Source organism: Scyliorhinus canicula, chromosome 6, assembly GCF_902713615.1.
Source record: "Scyliorhinus canicula chromosome 6, sScyCan1.1, whole genome shotgun sequence".
Lineage (NCBI taxonomy): Eukaryota > Metazoa > Chordata > Chondrichthyes > Carcharhiniformes > Scyliorhinidae > Scyliorhinus > Scyliorhinus canicula.
Window position 1 is genome coordinate 87,762,672 of NC_052151.1, and position 15,305 is coordinate 87,777,976.

At 48.4% G+C, this 15,305-nt stretch overlaps 1 protein-coding gene across 1 annotated transcript in view; it reads left to right on the plus strand.

Moving 5' to 3' along the window:
* The window catches only part of frk (fyn-related Src family tyrosine kinase), a 140,169-nt gene that overhangs the window by 81,110 nt on the left and 43,754 nt on the right, over positions 1 to 15,305 (plus strand). The window contains exon 2 of the mRNA XM_038799643.1: positions 9,227 to 9,348. Coding sequence (XP_038655571.1) covers positions 9,227 to 9,348 — 122 coding nt within the window. The remainder of the gene's footprint in view (positions 1 to 9,226; positions 9,349 to 15,305) is intronic.

Genomic DNA, 15,305 nt, shown 5'->3' on the forward strand with positions numbered 1-15,305 from the left:
CTTTAACAAACCCCATCTGGTCCTCCCCAATAACGTCCAGAAAACAATCCCTGATCTTGGAGGACAAAATTTTGGCCAGCAACTTGGCATCTACATTCAACAGGGAGATCAGCCTGTAGGACCCACACAGCTCTGGGTTCTTGTCCCACTTAAGAATCAGCGAAATTGTTGCCTGTGACATCATAGAACATAGAACATAGAACGATACAGCGCAGTACAGGCCCTTCGGCCCTCGATGTTGCACCGACATGGAAAAAAACTAAAGGCCATCTAACCTACACTATGCCCTTATCATCCATATGCTCACACCCCTCTTTCCCTTGCCTCATTGAACAACCTGATCACTGCTCCCACAGAGCGGCAGCACGGTAGCATGGTGGTTAGCATAAATGCTTCACAGCTCCAGGGTCTCAGGTTCGATTCCCGGCTGGGTCACTGTCTGTGTGGAGTCTGCACGTCCTCCCCGTGTGTGCGTGGGTTTCCTCCGGGTGCTCCGGTTTCCTCCCACAGTCCAAAGATGTGCGGGTTAGGTGGATTGGCCATGCTAAATTGTCCGTAGTGTCCTAAAAAGTAAGGTTAACGGGGGGGTGGGGGGTTGTTGGGTTACGGGTATAGGGTGGATACGTGGGTTTGAGTAGGGTGATCATTGCTCGGCACAACATCGAGGGCCGAAGGGCCTGTTCTGTGCTGTACTGTTCTATGTTCTAACACAACCCCCAATATCCTAGAGAACGTTTTATAAAACTCCACTGGCTACCCGTCCGGACCTGGGCCCTTACCCGCCTGCCTTGCCTTCAAGCACTCCGCTATCTCCTCCAGCCCAATTGGCACCCCCAGCCCTTATACCCACTCCCCGTCTACCTTTGGGAAATTCAGCCCCTCCAAGAAGTGCCTCATCTCCTCCGGTCCCGTCGGGGCTTCTGACCTGTACAGCCTATTGTCGAAATCCCTAAAAGCCTTATTCATCCCTACTGAATCACCAACCAGGTTCTCATCCCCGCCCTTTACTTTCTCTATCTCCCTAGCTGCCTCCCTCTTCCTAAGCTGTTGTGCAAGCATTCTGTTGGCTTTCTCTCCATGTTAATAGATCACCCTCCTTGCCTTTCTCAGCTGCTCCACCGCCCACCCTGTGGTCAGCAAGCTAAACTCCGCCTGCAGCCTCCGCTGTTCCCTCAAAAGCCCTGCCTCTGGGGTCTCCGCATACCTCCTATCAATCTGCAATAATTCCTTTCCCAGTCAGTCCGTCTCTGGCCTGTCCACCTTCTCCCTATGGGCCCAGATGGAGATTAGCTCCCCCCCTGACCACCGCCTTCAGTGCTTCCCAGATCACCGCTGCTGAAATTTCCCCCCGTGTCGTTGACCTGCAGGTAGCTCTGAATACATTTCCTCAGCCGCTCGCAAACCCCATCATCCGCCGAAAGTCCCACATCCAACCTCCAGTGCGGGCGCTGGTTACTGTCTTTACTAACCTGCAGATCAACCCAGTGCGGGGCATGGTCTGAGATTGTAATCGCCGAGTACCTTCTACTCACACTTTATGCACGTGTGAGTAGAAGGAGAACTCCTTCACCCTCGGCTGCCCAAATCTCCATCGATCCATCCCCCCCACCCCCCATCAGCTCCATGAACCTTATTAGTTCCTTTGCCATTGCTGGCACCCTGCCCGTTTTCGAGCCTGACCAGTCCAAGCCAGGGTCCATCACTGTGTTGAAGTCCCCTCCCATGACTAACCTGTTAGAGTACAGGTCTGGTATCTTCCCCAGCATCCAGTGCAAATGAAAACCTTAACTCACTCAGCTCTACCGCTGGCTCCAAATCAATGCAAACGGCATCACAAACATCTTCCATGAAACACACCATGAGAAACGTTTTACAAAAACAGAGAAACAAAAAGAAAAAACAAAAACATGGACGTTGCAGCCAAGTTCAAAAGTTCTCAATCCATCACCAGCCCTTTCTTTTTTGCAAAGTCCAATGCAACCTCAGGCGACTCGAAGTAGAAGTGCAGATCCTTATGTGTGACCCAGAGACGGGCTGGGTATAACAGTCCAAACTTCACCTTTTTCTTTAAATTGGATCTACCTGATCTGGTTGAAGCCTGCTCTCCTCCTGGCCACCTCTACACTCAGGTCCTGGTAAACCCGCAGGATGCTATTGTCCCATTCAGAGCTCCGTGTCTGCTTGGCCCACTGTAGAACGCGCTCCTTATCCGAGAACCTGTGGAATCTCACCACCATTGCCCTCGGGGTCTCCCATTCGTGGCTTCCTCGCGAGTGCTCTGTGAGCCCTATCCACCTCCATGTGCCGGGAGAACGCCCCATCCCCAGCAGCTTCACAAACATGTCTGCGATGTATGCCTCAGTGTCCGTTCCTTCAGACCCCTCCGGGAGCCCGACGATTCTTAGGTTCTGCTGGTGGGACCTATTTTCTGGGTCCTCCACCATCTCCAGGAGCTTCTTCTGCTGGTCCCTCAGCATCCCCACCTCCAGCTTCACCGCAGTCTGTGTTCCTCCTGCTCAGCAAGTGCCTTCTCCACCTTCTGGATCGCCCGATCCTGGGCGTCCAATCTATGCCCCAATCGCTCAATCAACTCTTTTATCGGGTCCAAGCAGTCCCGTTTCTGCGTAGCAAAGCCTTCCTGAATGCCTTGCGTCAGCTGCTCCATAGACTGCTGGGTCGACAAGTCAGAGGTCCGAACCTCCGCCATGCTGTCTTCCATTGCAGCTACAGCCCAAGCCTTCTCTATCCTTTTATTTCTGCCCTTACGAACACTTCTAGTCCTTCTCTCCATGCACCGAAGTGGGAATTCAGGAAACAATTGTCACTAACATCCATTTTACAATTCAAGCCCGGTAGAAAAACGGGGGAAAGGTCCAAAAGTTCGACCAGAGCGGGAGCCACAACATGTGCGACTTACATCTTCATCGCCGCCACCGGAAGTCCAACTCCAAACCTTTTGATGGTAACAATACACTCACTATTGTAATAAAAAAACATGTAATCTTTTGGGTGTGATGAAAAAAAAACAGTTTAGCAATCCAGGCTAAATTAGGAGAAAGCAAGATCTGGGAACATCTCTGACAGCTTTTGGCAATCAAAGCTCGTTCAAGACACCACCCCGGTGTACAGTGCCAAACCTCTTCTATGAGCAGATCATAGAATGTGGAACTCACTGCCACAAGGAGTAGTTGAGGGAATGAGCATAGATGTGTTTAAGGAGAAATTAGATATAATAATAATCCTTCCTTTTGTCACAAGTAGGCTTACATTAACACTGCAATGAAGTTACTGTGAAAAGCCCCTAGTTGCTACATTCCGCCGCCTGTTTGGGTATACAGAGGGAGAATTCAGAATGTCCAAATTACCTATTAGCACGTCTTTTGGGACTTGTTAGGAAACCGGAGCACCCGGAGGAAACCCGCCCAGGCACGGGGAGAATGTGCAGACTCCGCACAGACAGTGACCCAAGCCAGGATTGAACCGGAGTCCTAGAAGCTGTGGAGCAACAGTGCTGACCACCAAGTCACCCATATAAACACATGTAGAATAAAGGAATAGAACAACTTGCATCCCTATAACAACTTTGGCTTAATAACATATCCTGAAATTCTTCAGTCATCAAACTAAAATTTGACACAGAGCCACATAAGGAGATATTAGGATACATTTTGTCAGACAAGCAGATTTTAAGCAGTTACAAAGGAGCTGAAGGAGGCTTGTTTTATGACACAGCTGTGAAGTGCCTTGGGATGTATTATTACATTAAATCACCTGAAGAAGGAGCCGTGCTCCGAAAGCTCGTGTTTGAAACAAACCTGTTGGACTTTAACCTGGTGTTGTAAGACTTCTTACTGTGCTCACCCCAGTCCAACGCCGGCATCTCCACATCATGGCTAACATTAAATGTGCCATGGCGTAATACAAGCTGTTGATAGAATCTTTAAATACTGTATTTGATCCACGATTTATACATTATGGTGAATTTTACTGAAAGTCCCATACACTAATAAAGATTATTATTATAGATTATGGGCGGGATTCTTCAGAAACCAGCGCGAAGGAGTGGCGTGATCCACTCCGGCATCGGGCCGCCCCGAAGGGGGAATCCGCCGCACATTCAGGGGCTAGGCCGGCGCCGGAGTGTTTGGCGCCGCACCAGCCAGTGCGGAAGGGGCTTGGCGCCATGACAACTTGAGCCAAAGGTCCTCTGCTGGCCGGCGCGAGTTGGCACATGTGTGGGAGGGCCAGCATGTGCTGGCATCATCCCAGCGCGTGCGCGAGGGGGGGGGGTCGTCTCCACGCTGGCCATCGCGGACCGGTACACCAGCCGGCGTGGAGGAATAGAGTGCCCCCACGGCACAGGCCGCCCCTGCGGATCGGTGGGCTCCGATCACGGGCCAGGCCACCATGGGGCCAGATCCCCCCCCCCCCCCCCCGTGCCCCCCACCCCCCGAGGACTTCTGAGGCCGCCCGCGGAGCCAGGTCCCGCCGGTAAGTACCTGTCATAACATACGCCGGCGGTATCCGTCGAAAACGGGCAGCCACTCAGCCTATCGTGGGCCGGAGAATCGCGAGGGGGGCACTCCCAGCGGCTGCCTACTGGCGCAGCGCGATTCCAAGAAGCGCCGTAAGCAACTATTCTCATGAAACTTCGACTTTTAGGTAATCCTTTCAAGCTGGAATGCAGTGTTGCTGGTATTTTCGCATTCCATATGTTTTTTGAGCAGAATCAGTGTAGCGTCAGCTGTTTAAGTGCCCTATCAGAGAAGACTTTCGGTGGCAACATGAGGGGAAGCAGTCACACGTGGTTGTTCCCGCCAGATAACTTTATTTAAGCCCCTTTTGCTTGATTTTGTAATAATAAAAGGAAATTTGGGCTGAAGTTCATTCCTGTTGATGGGTTAAGTATCCTACATCAAGGGGATGCTCAGTAGATCCAGGACCAAGCAGCAGAAAAAGAAGGAATTGTCGTCAAGCTTCGAGAGCCTTGTCAGGAAAAAGAATGGAAGAGGCTGCTGCAGTACCAGGGTCCACCCTACTACCTGCTGAGAGGCTTACAGGCATCTCAGAGGTGGAACCTCACAAATTATGCCGGGAGGTCTTGGAGGACCATGAGAAATGGGGGTTAGTCTTTGGTTGCCTTGTCTCTGCTTGCAGGGCTGGTTGGGTGTGGCGTCAGTGGGAGATTGGGGATGGGTGGGGGTGGTGTTAGTTTTCTGACAGTGGCTGGGGACTTTTCTTTGTTTAATCATGTTGGGGGATTTGGTGGCCATCTTGGGTGGGCCTGGTGTTGGCTCTCCTTGAGTTCTTTCTGGACTGCCCCACGGGGTGGAAATGGCTGACTGTGGTACAGGGGGGTTAGGTGAACCCGATCTGGCTGGTCACATGGAACGTGAGGGTGTAAAGAGATCGAGTGTGTTTGAGCACCTCCGGGTTTGAAGGCTGAAATGATCCTGTTGCAGGAGACCTATTTGTGGGTTAAAGATCAGATAGGTTTTCGGAAGGGTTGGGTGGGGCAAGTGTTTCATTCAGATTTTGACAGGGGGGGGGGGGGGGGGGGGGAGGACGGGCAGCGACCTTAATGAATAAGAAGAAAGCTTTCTTGGCGGCTAAGATTTTGATGGATCGGAATGGGAGGTCAGTGGAATGGAATGGCAGTAGTGGATTGTTGCTGGGTACCCATGTACTGTTGATCAATGTATAAGCTGCAAACTGGGATGACATGGCTTTTATCAAAAAGTTGACGTCTTTGATCCCTGATTTTGACTCCACACCAGCTAATCCTGAGAGGGGACTTTAACTGTGTGTTGGATCCTCGATTGGATAACATGAGGCCTAAGGCTGTAACCCAGGTTCTTTTGGCCTTTATAGGACAGATGAGGGGAGCAGACCCATGGAGGTTTTTACACCCGGATTAGAAGGACTTTTCTTTCTCCTCTCAAGTACATCGGGTATATTTTAGGATCGGTCAATAGGTCGATCCCTGATGCTGTGAGTGGTGAGGGCGCACTATTCTATGATAGTGATCTCTGATCACGCTCTGCAGTTTTGGGATTTTGTGGTGATATTGGGCCGGGCTCTATGTCTTGGGGGATGTTGGCAGCCACATTGCCTCAGTCGTCGATTTCCTTGATCTTAAAGAAGTATAGATCCGACACGGTCAGAATGCCCTATTTTGTTAGTGAATGCAGGTGCAAAGTTGTTGGTGAAAGTCTGGACTATGCGATTGGAGCCCTGCCTCCCAGGTGTTATATCAGAGGAGCAGACAGGGTTTGTTAAGAATAGGCAGTTGTCGGCCGATGTTCGGAGACTGCTTAATGTTGTTTTGTCCCCATCTCCAGTTCCTGAGCTGGAGGGGATTATTTCTTTGGATGCAGGAAAGCCGTTTGATAGGGTGGAGTGGGGTTATTTGTTGAGATCCTTGGGAGGTTTGGTTTTGGGCTTAAATTTATTGCTTGGAACCAACTCATTTATAGGGTCCCCACGGCGGGCATTCATATGAATGCTTTGAGTTTGACATGTTTCCACCTGATGAGAGGTGCTATTGTTTGCTGCTATTGTTTGCCTTAGCAATTGAGACTTTCACCACAGCATTGAGGTCATCCAGAAAGGGAGGGGGATGAGTGTGGTGGGGGGGGGGGGGGGGGGGGGGGGGGGGCTGGCTGGGTGGGAATGGTCAGTGCGGTGACAGCTGATCTGAAGAAGTGGGAAAACTTTCTGCTGACCTTGGAGGGTCGGGTTTAGTCGGTAAAGATGAATATCCTCCCAATATTCTATTTTTGTTTCAGTCCTGCCCAATTTTCGTTCCCAAATCGTTCTTTGTAAAAGTTACTAAAATCCTCACGGCACTGAGGTCCCAGGTTTGATCTCGGTTCTGGGTCACTGTCTGTGTGGAGTTTGCACATTCTCCCCGTGTTTGCATGGGTTTCGCTCCCACAACCCAAAGATGTGCAGGCTAGGTGGATTGGTCACGCTAAATTGCCCATTAATTGGAAAAAAGGAATTGGGTACTCTAAATTTATTTAAAAAAAGAAAGTCAACAAAATCAGATCTTCTTTTCTTTGGGTGGGCAAAACCCCAACGATTTGTCGGGTGTTTTGGCAAAGGGAGAGGCAGTCAAGGGGCCTGGCTTTGCCCAATATGTTATTTTATTTCTGTCCAGTGAATATTGAGAGAAGGTGTGGGGTTGCTACAGGGGGGTGGTGTCCATGTGGGGCCAGATGGAGAGGAGTGCCTGTAGAGGTTCCAGTTTGAGAGCTCCACTCCTGTTCTACCCGGCTGAATGGACTTCCAGTCCGGTGGTGGTGGCCACCTTAAGAATATGGAGACAGTTTAGGCAGCATTTTAAACTGGTTGCTATGTCGTTGTTGGCCCCAATCTGTGAAGATCATCATTTTGTACTGGCAGCCTTCGACTCACCATTTATAACATGGAGGGAGAAGGGGCTGGAGCAGTTTGGGGATTTATTTACAGATGGGAAGTTCGATACTTTTGAGGAGTAGTTGGACAAGTATCAGCTTCTGTGAGTGAACCTGTTTCAGAATTATCAGGTGCGCAACTTTGTACGCAAGGAGATTTCTTCTTTCCTCTTGGCACCCTCAGCCTCATTTGACAGATAGGCTTCTTTCGGTGGTTGATGTAAGGGAAGATGTCTGATATTTATAGTCAACTTGTGTCAATGGAACAGGTTCCACTGGATGAGATAAAGAGGAAGTGGGAGGGGAAGCTGATCCAGGTCTTTGAGGTTGGGGGTGGGGGGAGGTGTGGAGCGAGGCGTTACGCAGAGTCCACTCCACCACCTCATGCCGTAGGCTCAGCTTAAGTTGGTTCATAGGGCACATCTGACCAGGGTACAGGTGAGTGGGGTTTTTTGAAGTAGATGATAGGTGCAAGTGGTGTTCTCGGGGTTGACGCATCACACGCGCATGGTCTTGTTCTAAGCTTATGAGCTTTTGGGGTCTCACTCTTCCACAGCAGGCCAGGAATTTTTGGGATTGAACTGCCCTTTGGTGGCTATCTTTGGGGCTTCGGATTAACCGGAGCTGCAGACGGGGGCGACGGCAGATGCTCAGGCCTTCGCCTCGCTAACAGCCCGAAGGTAGCTGCTGTTTGGATGGACGTCTTTTGTCCTGCCCAGCACTGCAACATGGTTAACTGAGCTGATGGAGCTCTTTCATTTAGAAAAAGTCAAGCCTATCTTGAGAGGGTCGACGGAAGGGTTCTATCCAAGGTGGCAGCCGTTCAGTTCCTACTTCAGGGAGCTAGTCATCGTCAGATATTAGTTTTTTTTTGTTTTTTTGACATGTTTGGGTTCAGGGAGTGGGGGGGGGGGGGGCAGTGGTAGGGGAGTTGAAATATTGTAATTGCTGTATGAATATTGATGTGAAGGTGTTATATTGGGAAAACGTTTCTTAATAAAACTATAAATGTTGTGTCAGAGAAAACATTGGAAAGGTGAATAATACATCACCACTTTCCTTCCCGCCCAGGTTAATTAGTGCAACCTAGTACTGATCAATGCAGTTTGGAAAATCAGATCAGTTGGAAAGCATGCCAGGTTTAACTTAACTAGGTTTCAGCAAACAGGAAGTGTCATGTCCACATGGCCACTTTGAGCAGTGATTCTTACAAAATGGTTTGAAACTCCTTTTCAATTTTGCAAGGGACCAGTAAAATGGATGTATGCCAGTGGCACTAATGAGTATTGGGCACTTCCCATAATGAGAAGAAAACAGCAGTACCTTCTGCCACCAATGAAGTCTTACAGTTACAGATCCTTCAGGTCTGTTGAGATTTCATGCAAGAACATAAAACTGATTTCTCCCATTTTATCGCTGTAACAGCAAAGTGCATCCACCTGTTTCACAGCCTTGACTCCTATAGACAAGCTGCACTGGCTGGTCCATTCATCAGTTGCTTATTTCTCCAGTAAGACAATTTGTTGTCGCTTAAACTGAGTAGCTCAATCATGTGGGAAAATCAATTCTGCTGCCCTCTTGTTCATACCTTTTTCTACTTTTAATGGCCCCCAGTGTTTGAACCTTTTGCCACAGGTATTGTGCCTGGGTTAATTTCACTAATACCCTTCCTAATCAGAGAATTTCAATTACATAATTTTTAAGTCTCCCCAATGTTTCAGAGGAAGATTGGACTTCTTTAACCTTTCTCCAAAAGTTTCTCCAAATCCAGCATCTCCTATCGAAAATGTTTTTTTCCTGTATTGCAGATGGTTCTTTGGAGGGATCAAACGAGTAGATGCAGAGAAACAGTTGTTGATGGCTGGAAATGGAAATGGCTCCTTCATAATTCGGGAAAGTGAAAGCAAGCGGGGTGACTTTTCGCTCTCAGGTATATACTTGCAATGCTTAGTAGCTTTATAAAATATTTTGCTCTTAATCTTTAATACTGTTAATTTAAATACTGATCTGCCACGCTGTGGCTTTACCAGATTCATGTTGAGTTATGTGCCTGATTGTCTTCTGAAGTGTATGGTTAAAATAATTTGTTCACGTTTAGGCCAGGATTTTCAGTTGCCCATGGGGGCGAGAACGGAAATGGGCGTACTTTGAAAATAGCGCTCTCAGGTATATATACCTGGATAGTGTATCCGAGTCCTGAGCCCTCCCTCCCGGACACACAGCTATTTTCAATGTAAGAAACGTGGGGTGGTGAGGTTGGAGGAACTGGACACCTGCTGAGGTCCAATTAAACACCCTGTTAATTTACTTGAGGTGGGGAGGGTCAGAAGGCAAGTTTCAATTTGTAAATTGCTGAACCTAAACTACTTTGTGTACAGCCATCGGGCCCAATGCAGGAAGAAAGAAAGTCTTTTTTCAACTCTGAAAATCTTTTGGAGCAGGGCAATGTTGAGCTGGATCAGTTGCTTTACCTTCCGCTTGGCCATTTTTTATGTGTAGGGATGCTGCTGACCCTCCACGATGCTGCCTCCTCTCTGCAGGCAGCTCCTAGAAATACTCAGTGCCATTAATTGGGCACCGAGCGCGCCTAACACCCAATTAGAACACTTATGATTGATGATTGTGGCATGAGGTCTAGACTCCAGATTGAACATCAAGCCCTTCGGATCAACTTGCTCAGCCTTCACTACATTTCATTTTAGATTTCCATGTGTGAATCTGTACATTGCTGATCCCCTCATATGCTACTGATGGCCATTCTGATATATTTTGGACCTTTACAAAATGCTTGTCCATTTATTGTTTAGACCAGGGGTGGGCAAACTTTTCCGTGCAAGGGCCACATTCAGAAATTCACAATTTTAAAGGGCCGCATAGTATATTAATTAATAGTCCCGGTTGTAACCAATTAGCGTGCGGCCGCTTCCCCCGGCGGCATCCTGCCTTTAGCCCTCTTTTTCTCTACTTTTCAAAAATGGCACTTCACCCGATTATGATTCTGGGCGCCTCATATAGAACATAGAACAGTACAGCACAGAACAGGCCCTTCGGCCCTCGATGTTGTGCCGAGCAATGATCACCCTACTCAAGTCAACGTATCCACCCTATACCAGTAACCCAACAGCACCCCCCCCCCCAATTAACCTTATTAAAAAAATTTTTTAAAAAAATTTTAAAAATTGTTTTTTTTTATGACTTGATCTTGGTGGGCCGCATAAAGACCTTTGGCGGGCTGCATGCGGCCCGCGGGCCGTAGTTTGCCCACCCCTGGTTTAGACAAACCCATTATTGGTTCACTGTGAAACCATTAACTACTTGATAACAATGCAAGAATATGGGGCGGGATTCTCCGACTCCCCCCCCACCCCCCTTGCTGGGTCAGAGAATGCCCCGGGGCGGGGCGCGCAAATCCCGTCCCGCAGCACTGACGCCGGCTGCCGTATTCTCTGGCGCCGGTTTTCGGGTGGGGGCAGGGTTCACGCCACGCTGGTCAGGGGCCATTGGCAGCGGCCCCCTCCGGCAATTCTCCGGGCCCCGATGGGCCGAGCGGTCGTCGGTTTCTGGCCAGTCCCGCCGCCATGGATTAGACAATGGTCCCACACGGTGGGACCCGACTGGGGCGGTCCTCCAGGGGGGGGATCCGACACTGGGAGGGGCCCCACGGTGGCCTGGCCCGCGATCGGAGCCCACCGATCTGCGGGCGGGCCTGTGCCATGGGGACACTTCCTCCTTCCGCGCCGGCCCCTGTAGGGCTCCGCTATGGCCGGCGTGGAGCAGACACCCCCCCCCCCTGCGCATGCGCCAGAATACGCCAGAGGTTCTGCGCATGTGCGGGATAACGCTGGCCCTTTGGCGCATGCGCATATTTATGCAGTCCCTTCAGCGCCGGCAGGCGTGGCGCCAACCCCTCCGGTGTCCACCTCACCCCCGGAAGTGCCGAGAATTCTGCTACTTCCAATTAGCCTGACGCCGGTGTGGGTTATGCCGCCTTTGACACTGGCGTCAGGTCATCGCACCGATTATGGAGAATCCCGCTTATGATGTCACGCTTCAAGCTTGCCTCTGATTTTATTCTTTGCTGTTCTTCTACTGATTGACTAGCGGGTTGATAATGATCAAAGGTTGGCTTTACAGTGGACTAAAGAAGAAGGACATAAATATGTTCCCACACGATTTTCTGAGGTAGCAGTGTAGATGAAGAAATTGGAATAGAATGCGGAAATATTAAAATAATCACTTATTGTCACAGGTAGGCTTCAATGAAGTTGCTGTGAAAAGCCCTGAGTCGACAAATTCTGGCGCCTGTTCGGGGAGGCTGGTATACTCATTTTATCAAGCCTGCAGTTTCCACAGGTCACGCAAAGTATTTACTCAATTTGTATGTGAGTTAGCTGTGACATCAAAAGAACTGATAAAATCTCCAGAAATGTATCCGGCCCAGGATCCCCTCAGGTTCACCCTGGGTTTGCATAGAAACTAGATCTCTGTACTTTTGTTATTCTTTCATTGAATGCTGGCGTCGCTGGCTGGGCTAGTATTTGTTCGACATCCCAAATTGCTCTTGAACTCAGTGACGTGCTAGGTCATCTCAGAGGGCAGTTAAGAGTGAATTACGTTGCTGTAGAATATGGAGTCACATGTAGACCAGACAAGGATGGACATTCACATGATTGGCAGAGTCTAGAAAGTAAATGCCCAGTGAGAGTTTCTGTACAGAGGAGCTGCAGTTAAGGCAGGCAACATACCATCCTGGATTCATGTCTGTGGCTGCAAATACACCTATCTGATCCCCTAACAATTGAATCTTCTATCACTTTTGCTCTTTTAGTATTCTATGTACCACTCTGTGCAGCTGGGCCCACTGTGGTACCGTGGGCTCAGCTTTGGCTGTTATCTCCAGACGGACCATCCGAACCGAATACAGTTTAAGAGAGTGTGATGTTTTCAATCATGAGCATTAAAGGATTCAGTGGTGGTATTGTCATCGAATGTCAAGGGGGGATCGTTGCACTCTGTCCTGTTGAAGATAGTTATTTCCAGGCACTTGTGTGTTGTGAGTTTTACTTCTCACTTATCAGCCCAAGCCTGAATGTTGTCCAGATTTTGCTTCCTATTGGCATGAACTGAGGAGTTGCAAATGGAAGTAAAGACTGTGCAATCATCAGAAAACATCCATCTGTCTCGTCATATGATGGAGGGAAGGTCATTGATGAAGCAGATAAAGATGCTTGGGCCTAGTGCACTACCCTGAGGAACTCCTGCGCTGTTGATCCAGGACTGAGATGTTTGACCTTCAAGAACTACAAACACCTTAATTTGTCTTGTGTATCACTCCAGGGCACTCACTCTCACCTTACTTTTGAGTACAGATCTTTTGTTCATTTTTCGACCAAGGTTGTGTTGAGTTCAGGAGCTGACTGACCCTGGCAGAGCCTAAACTGAGCACCAGTGAGCAGGGTAATGTTGAGTAAATGCAGCTTGATAGCAATGTCGTCCACCCCTTCCATCACCTTGCCTATGATTGAGAGCATACTGATCAGGTGGTAATTGGCTCAATTCGATTTGTCCGGCTCAGCTGTTTTTGTCACCATGTGGAATAAATCCAGTTGGCTGAAGACTGTAATCTGTGATGAGGACCTCACGAAAGCTGATATGGACGTTTCACCTTACACTTCTGGATATTGATGGTTCTAAAACCTTCGGCCTTGTCTTGTGCACTGGTACACTGAGTTTTTGCCATTATTGATGGTGAGGATGTTCTTGAGCCTCCTTGTCTACCCATCACTGATTCATTCATAACTGGATGTTGCAGGGCTGCAAAGCTTTGATCTGAACGGTTAGTTGTGGGATTGCTTAGTCTTGTCGAGTGCTGATTCTGCTGTTTAGCTGCGAGAAGCATACTGATTGGTGCAAAAACAGTTAAGCATGTTTGGAAGGCCAGAGTTGGAGGTTGCAATTTAACAGCTGATTGGAAGGACCACAACAAATAGATTGCTACAGTTGGTCAGCTGGACAACTGTGCTTTTATACCAGCTGGTGCTGGTCACGGATACAGAATCCATGGATCCAGAATCAGTGACACTGCAGTAATGTAAGAGCACCTTGATCCCAAAAGAACACAGGCTGTAATCCTGGCAGTTACAACTGTAGTGACCTCTCCAGTGCCCCACACTTTTCTGATGCTATTTCACAGCATTTACCTTTGTATAAATATGGGGTTTTCAGGGTGATTAGGAAGGCTGCTCATGGGTATCCAATGCCACAGGTCTGACTACCAGCAATTCCAATGTCCAGCTATGATTGGCGTCAACTTGGGTATTCCATGCTTTGATTACCTTATTTCTCCTGTGTAATAGTATCAAAAGGAGAAGGGTTAGATCAGTTAGTTAGAACGTCATTTATAATAACACCAACAGCTTGGGTTCTGTCCCAGTACTGGCTGAGGTAGTAGCCTGCTTCTTCTCCTTGTCCCATTGTGATATTATGGCACCGAAACGTGCTGTGAGAAACTACCTTCAGTCAACAAGGACACAACACGTAGAGAGAGAGAATGGGACCAAGTAAGAAACAACCCAATACTGTAACTGTTCAGGCCATTGACCTGGCTTGAATGCCTGGTGCAGGCCATTGCACCCTTTTCAGGTCCTATATGCCTCATCTCCCTGGGCTTAACATCCTCCTTGGATACGGCCTGGGAAAGTGGGAATTGCCAGTAAAGGGAACTGCTGATGCTTTCCCTTCCATCCAAGTTGCTTTTTGAAGGGTGGCTGGGACTCCACCCTTTACAAACCTGAATCAAAATTCCAAATGAATGTTGGAACCTCCTGCATGGCTAGCACTGACCTGTTATTCAAGCCATTCTGCTGGATCCTTGGTATTGTGGTGGTGGTCCAACTGAATGATCACGTAAATTTGACTCGTTTGCATTTCATATGCTGCTGAATGTTCTTCTTGTTACGTTTTAAAAATGTACAATGACTAGTTTGTTTTGGAATGTAAAGCGTTATTTCAAAGTGAAACTATTTTCCATCACGGGCTATTGGCTTCTAGTCCTTTATCTCAATTTTCATGCCGCCACTGAATATTTGAAATTCATTTGGTTAGTCACATGCAAATCTGAAATCCCGAGCATATTCAGATGAGGCTGCACAACTTATTTTGGAATCCTGCATTTCTGTGTTTGTGACACTGAGGTTGTACATAGAACATAGAACAGTACAGCACAGAACAGGCCCTTTGGCCCTCGATGTTGTGCCGAGCAATGATCACCCTACTCAAACCCACGTATCCACCCTATACCCGTAACCCAACAACCCCCCCTTAACCTTACTTTTTAGGACACTACGGGCAATTTAGCATGGCCAATCCACCTAACCCGCACATCTTTGGACTGTGGGAGGAAACCGGAGCACCCGGAGGAAACCCACGCACACACGGGGAGGACGTGCAGACTCCGCACAGACAGTGACCCAGCCGGGAATCGAACCTGGGACCCTGGAGCTGTGAAGCATTTATGCTAACCACCATGCTACCGTGCTGCCCAGAGGGCATGTAACTGTTCTGTCAACATAGTGAAATTCTTTTATTATTTCCAAAGACAGCTTCCAGGATATTTCCAATCTTCAGCATTTGAAGCTTATTTTCAAAATGCAGCATTAACTTCATTTATCTGGATTGGTATTGACATTTAATCCTTTTGATCCTTTCCAGTTGTTTGTGAAATGTATTTTGTATAGAGACTGCCGAATATTGCCAAAGGAAAAATAATCATTAAATCCTGCAGCACAGAGAAAGGCCATTCAACCTGTTCTTCCTTTTCCAACTCTTTGGACGAGCTGTCCAATTTAGTTCACACGTACATTTTAACCATAACCCTGCAAATTAGTC